The sequence below is a fragment of the Helobdella robusta genome, assembly GCF_000326865.2.
Source record: "Helobdella robusta unplaced genomic scaffold HELROscaffold_74, whole genome shotgun sequence".
NCBI classification, from domain to species: Eukaryota; Metazoa; Annelida; class Clitellata; order Rhynchobdellida; family Glossiphoniidae; genus Helobdella; species Helobdella robusta.
The window spans coordinates 498,370-505,136 of NW_008705420.1; the positions used below are offsets into that span (position 1 = coordinate 498,370).

Here is a 6,767-nt window from a genome sequence, read left to right on the forward strand (position 1 = left end):
AAAACACATTTTAGAAATTTTATATAGACAGTCAATCGGTTCAATTAGAAATTCGTCTTTTAAAATTCGCTAAATTAGGTTGTTAAATTTTATTTGAAAACATTTTACTCAAGATATTAACTCTGGCTTTATTTAGGTCAAAAACTTGAATAAGTTTTCAATTTTTATTTTTTGAATTTGAATTTTAAATTTTAAAGTAAATAAATCTAATCTAATTATTTTTGTATCTAGTTATAATTATAATTAGACAGCCTAATTTGACATGTTTTTTGCTTTAAAAAAATGTCCGATATTGAAATAATAAAACTTCAAAATCGTCGTTTTTTTAATTTTTATTTTATCTTTTTTGATGGCAAAATTGTTGATAGAAAATGAGAAAATGGAGAACATAATGATGACTGAACAGATGCCAATTAGTAAAAAACCAATAGTCACGTCGGCCATCAATCAAAATGCAACCCAACTAGTATCATCTAATAATAATAATAATATTAGTAGTAGTGGTGTTAACCAGCAAGATACCGTTCTAAAAGTGGGTCCTAACTTTCGAGTTGGGAAAAAAATAGGCAGTGGTAACTTTGGCGAATTGAGGTTAGGGAAAAATCTGTACACCAATGAACATGTTGCCATTAAAATGGTTAGTAAAAATTACTGTGATCTTATTCAATATACATATATTTTTTATAAGTCTATTTGATTAATTTGTATAACAATTTATTTATAAAAAATATATAAGCTCCAATAATAAATTTAATAAATTAATATAAGAATAAGTAAAAAACATGAAATAATGTGTTCTATGACCTTTGTGATGTTATATGAATTATTAATAATATCATATTTCTTGATGATTTGTAGGCATATTATGTATACAATGGATTAATATTATATATATAATATAATATATATATAATTATTGATGAAAATCTTAGCATGTTCCATATTAGTTAGTTACCTGCTTAATTTTTTGATTTTTCTTATGGTAGATCACAATTCATTGTCAAGTTTCTTGAGTTGAAAACTAACAACATGGAACCTGCTGTAATTTTTATTAATAATTGCATTTCTGACAGTCTTAATCCTATATATATATATATATATATATATGTATATGTATGTGTGTGTGTGCGTGCGTGGTTTGCGTGTGTATAAGATATTAGGTAAAAACAGAATAAGAATAACAATCTGCCATCTTCACCATTCCCTAATTTTTTAATAGAATAGGATAAACAGAATAAGAATAAAAATCCGCCATCTTCACCATTCCCTAATTTTTTTCATTATCATCCCTTAATTTAGGAGCCAGTCAAGTCAAAAGTTCCACAACTTCATCTGGAGTTTAGATTTTATAAACAGCTAGGATGCAGAGGTTGATTGATTGGTTTTTGGTTGAGCAATTGATTGGTTTGTTGGTGTGTTGGCTGGCTGGTTGGTTGGTTGATTGGTTGATTGGTTTAACATTATTTGCTATTCTAACAATTTACAGAACGTTTATATTTTACATTGATTCAGAATTTTCATTTCTTTTTGTGTTTCAAAAGACTGTATATTCATAGAAACGAAGGATGGTAGATAGGGATAGTCATAAGTTCCTAGGCAAACAATCTTAATTTTTGCATACATTAGATTGATAATTCAGTCACTCTGCTAAATAAAATGATTCTTATCATTCATAAAAACCATTTAGGTCAATGAATATTCATATAATAGTATTACAAGCATTACATTTTGTAAGAGCAAAACATCTCAGGGTTGATTGGTTCAGAGGGTGAACTTTTGAAATTCCTCTTGTTACTATTTATAGGTAATGTTTCTATTTATGGTTTTTGTTTGTATCACAGAGGGTTTTCCCATGGTATACTATTTTGGTCCTTGTTCTAAATATAATGCGTTAGTCATGGAGCTGTTGGGTCCATCGCTGGAAGATTTGTTTGACCTCTGTGATCGAAAGTTCACGCCCAAATGCGTTGCCAAGATCGCCCTTCAATTGGTTGGTTGGATGACTGGTTTATTGATTGATTGATTGATAAGTTAGTGAGATGGTTGAATAATTGTTTGATTTGATTGGATTGATTAATTCATTGATTGACTGGTTGGATGATTTCATTGGTTTTTATTTGATTGGCTGGTTAAATGTTCTGAATGTTTGGATGGCTAACTGATTTGATTTCTGGTTGGTTGATTCATTAGTTTGTTTTTCAATTGGATTTTAACTAACAAGGAAAACATCACATCAACACAACAACAACAACGACCACAGCTAAAACGCATGGAGTACATTCACTTACGTCGCCTAATCTATCGAGACGTAAAACCGGAAAACTTCCTAATCGGCAGACAGTCGACTCGTCGGCAGGACATCATTCACGTGATCGATTTTGGCCTGGCTAAGGAGTATGTGGATTTGGTGACGGGGAAGCATATCCCCTACCGGGAGCATAAGAGTTTGACTGGCACTGCTAGGTACATGAGTATAAATACTCATATGGGTAGAGGTATGTGTTGGTTGATGGGTGGAATGTTGGGTGTTGTTCATTGATTGGTTGGCTGGCTGGTTGATTGATTGATTGATTGACTGACTGGTTGGTTGGTTGATTGATTGATTTGTTGATTGATTGACTGACTGACTGGCCGGTTGATTGATTGATTTATATTGATTGTTTGATTGATTGATTGACAGAACAAAGTCGTAGAGATGATTTAGAAGCTCTTGGTCATATGTTCATGTATTTCTTAAAAGGAAGTTTACCCTGGCAAGGTCGGTTGGCTGATTGATTAATTGATTGATTGATTGATTGATAATTATTGGTTTTTTTTTCGCTAACCATCCGCCATCTTCACTAATCCCTAACTCAGGATTGAAGGCCGACACGTTAAAGGAGAGGTATCAGAAGATTGGGGACACAAAACGAGACACGACTATTGAAGCACTGTGTCAGGGCCAGCCTAGTCAGTTTCTTCCTTATCAATCAATCAATCAATCAATCAATCAATCATGACTCAATCTTTCAACTTAACAATCATTCAATCAATCGGCGAATAAGCCATCCAAATGATCAATTATTAATTAACCAACTAATCAATTGACCAACCAACCAACTAATCAACTAACCAACCAATCAACCTACCAATCAATTAACTAAAAAAAACAAATCAATCAACCAATCAGCTGAGTTTTCGACCTACCTACGTTACGTTCGTAATTTGGACTTTTTCGAAGAGCCCGACTACGAATATCTGCAGAGTCTTTTCATCAATCTCATGCTGAGGAATGGCTGGAGGACTAGCGAGGATTTCGATTGGGTGGCAAGACAGGTAAGTTGAGTGTACTTTGATTTGATTGGTCGATCTGATTTGGTCGATTTGATATGATTGGTCGATCTGATTTGGTTCATTTGATATGATTTGTCCATTTGATATGATTGGTCGATCTGATTTGGTCCATTTGATATGATTGGTCGATTTTGTGGAGGTTATCATTTTACTATGCTTTGGTTGGTCGATAGTTATGGTTGGCTAATTTGGATTGGCTGGTTGTTTGAATTTGATTGGTGTGGTCAGATTTAATTAGTGGCCTGGTTTGATTGTTCGATTTTTTTTATCCAATTGCCATTTTTTCTGTGATTTGATTAGTCAATTATCATTGCCCTTTAATTTAATTGGTCGATGGGTGATCCGTTTTGAATGGTGGGTTTTCTTTTTATCATAATAATAATAATGATAATATAATAATAATAATAATTTTTACCACCACCATTACCAATAGCAGGTCGCCCGCAACAACACAACAGCACACGACTCATCAGTTGTACTGACGGCCAATCAAATTAAAGCCCCCCAGAACAAAGCCACGCCTATTTATCAGTCATCAACCAATCAGGTTGAAGGGAATGGATTATTATTATTAATATCATCATTTGGATAATCATCATCGCCATATTCACCTTCGTCGTCATCATAACCGTCATCACAATCACCATTATCATCACCACTACTACCATCATCATCATCGCAACCAGCTTCATAGTACGGACATGACCACAACAGAAGGTACGGCTATACGGTCGAATGACCCATTTACTGCAAAATGTGACAGTCACTCGGAAGCCAAGTTTGATGATTGATTGATTAATTGATTTATTTATTTATTTATTGGTTGGTTGGTTGATTGGTTGATTGATTTACTGACTGGTTGATTGATTGTTTTGACTGAGTTACTGCTTGTCTAGCTGGTTTTCTGGTCGGCTGGTTGTTTGGTTAATTGATTGATTGGTTGGTTGGTTGGTTGATTGATTGTTTGGTTGGTTGGTTCATTCATCTATACACTGTTTGATGAACTGTACGTTCTTCGTTTACTACCTTACACTTTTTTATTTAGTTAATCAGAAAACATTCATTCATTCATTCATTCAATCATTCATTCATATAATAATTTATACATTGGTTCATTCGTTGGTTCATTCATTCGTTCATTCGTTAAAATTTTTCAGATGTTGTTTCCTAAGGCGACGTTTTAAAGTCTTCAGAAGAAAGTGATGGTGATGATGACGACGACGGTGATGGTGACGATGATCATGATCATGATGATTGTGACAAGGGTAATGATGATGATGATGATGATGATAATGATGATGATGATGGTGATAATGGTGGTGATTTTGATAAATCAGTCATTTGTTAATTTTATTCTCTTCATTAAATATTCTCAACTCTATATGTGTTTACGTGTCTTCTGTGTCACACAAACATACACACATACACACACACACACACACAGGAAAACACACAGACATATTATCAAAAGGTTTTTATTAGGCGTTCAACATAATAGCAACATGATGTTTTCGTTTTCTTATCTCTTCCTTCCTCTCTAAACACTGCACGTTTGTTTGTATGTATGTTTGTTTGTTTGTTTGTATGTACGTATGTATGTTTGTTTGTATGTATGTTTGTATGTGTGTGTGTGTGTGTGTATATGTATGTGTTTATGAGTGTGACTATGCTATATAGATGTGCTTGCATATATGTTATGTATATGTATATTTCTTCTCCGTGCTATGTGTATTTGTTTGTTTCATTGCTACTACTTAAACTGTTATATCAATTCTTTACTATTATCCTATATTTATGATATTATTATTATTTATAATAATAATTATTATTATTCTTTATTTATGATATTATTATTATTATTTATAATAATAATTATTATTATTATATAATTATTATGGATTTTCATCATTTTGTGGTTCTCCCCAAAAAGAAATGCAAGATATTGCCAGTACTAATTTCGCGCTACGTAATATTCGGTAATATTATATTTTTTCCTGAGTTTTTCGTTCATTTTGAATAATAATAATAATATTTAATATAACTCAAATAATAAAAATTAATATATAATAATAATAATAATTGATATATAATATTAATAATTTATATATATATCTTAATTCTCGTTATTCTCTTCGTTATTCTCTTCAATTTAATAGTTAATTGATCTCATCAGTGGTTAATATTACATTATAACATTATTATGTATATATATATATATATATATATATATATATATATATATATATGTATATTCATGTATATATATATATATATATATATATTATTGGCTGTTTTGTTTAATTGTTAAGATATTTAATTATTTTCATTTGTTATTTTTAACTGTATATAAACGATTTATTATTATTATTAATATTTTATGTTTGTAGTACCAAAATATATACATGTAAGTATGCACGGTACCTATATATTTGTATGTTAATTTGTATATACGTATGTGTGTATCATATATGTGTATGTGTATATATATGGTTATAATAACACTTGTGTTGAGTATCAAAGATAGATACACTTAACACGTACATTTTGTATAACACACACATGCACGCACATTTACATGGTAGAGTATGGTCGTGATCAAATCAACCAAACACCACACAACCAATAAATTCGAATGTTCAACCCACCATCCATCCATCCAAACATTTATTAAACAAGCAACCAACCAACCAACCGTTCAACTAATCATTCATTCAATCAACTAACCAACCAGCCAATCGACTAATCAATCAATTAACCAATAAATCAAATTGAATGAACCAATGAGTGAACCAATTGAACGAATTTTGAATTATGAAAAAACGAAAAAAAAATTAGTTAATTAAAAAAGATATTTGCTAGGTTTGCTGGAGTGCCAACAATCATTCAATCGAGCATACATATAAACAATTTCGAGATTTTAATGAAAAAAGAAAGACATATGGCTTCTTTGCTTTTATTTGATATCAGTTCACAACATATCATAATAGCTAAATCAACATACCAAACAGAAATTATTTATACATGCATATACACAAAGTAAATCAAGAAATACTAAAAATTATGTAACTAAATTTAAAAAAACTAGTCAACATTTAATAAATAAATAGACATTATTAAAAAAATTGTTCAAAAAAGTAAACTTTAAGGCGACGACGAAAAAAAAATGTATGTTTTGTTGGTGTCAAGCAAAAACAAACATAACAAAAAAAACTAGTAAGAAGTCGCAAGACTAGTAGTCAGTCACCTACCTACAATAAAATTACTAGCTTACCTGTAATGATTAACTCATCTCACCTACCGACAAGTTTGTATTTCTAAATTTTAGGAATTTTACATGTTTCAGGTATCGTATTTTACATATTTTAACGTTTATAATTTGCCTTTTTGTATAATTCAATTTTTTTATATTTTTTTTTTGTTAGAAACCTTTTAAC

General features: G+C 30.7%; 1 protein-coding gene across 1 annotated transcript; it reads left to right on the forward strand.

The window, feature by feature from the left end:
• Positions 1 to 406: 406 nt before the first annotated feature.
• On the forward strand, positions 407 to 3,324 carry HELRODRAFT_89783 (hypothetical protein; the record flags this gene model as incomplete). The annotated part of the gene is made up of 7 exons (XM_009031423.1): positions 407 to 637; positions 1,300 to 1,369; positions 1,842 to 1,990; positions 2,261 to 2,495; positions 2,681 to 2,758; positions 2,857 to 2,949; positions 3,170 to 3,324. The coding sequence occupies 7 exons, from the start codon at positions 407 to 409 to the stop codon at positions 3,322 to 3,324; spliced, it is 1,011 nt and encodes a 336-aa protein (XP_009029671.1).
• Between the last annotated feature and the right edge of the window lie 3,443 nt (positions 3,325 to 6,767).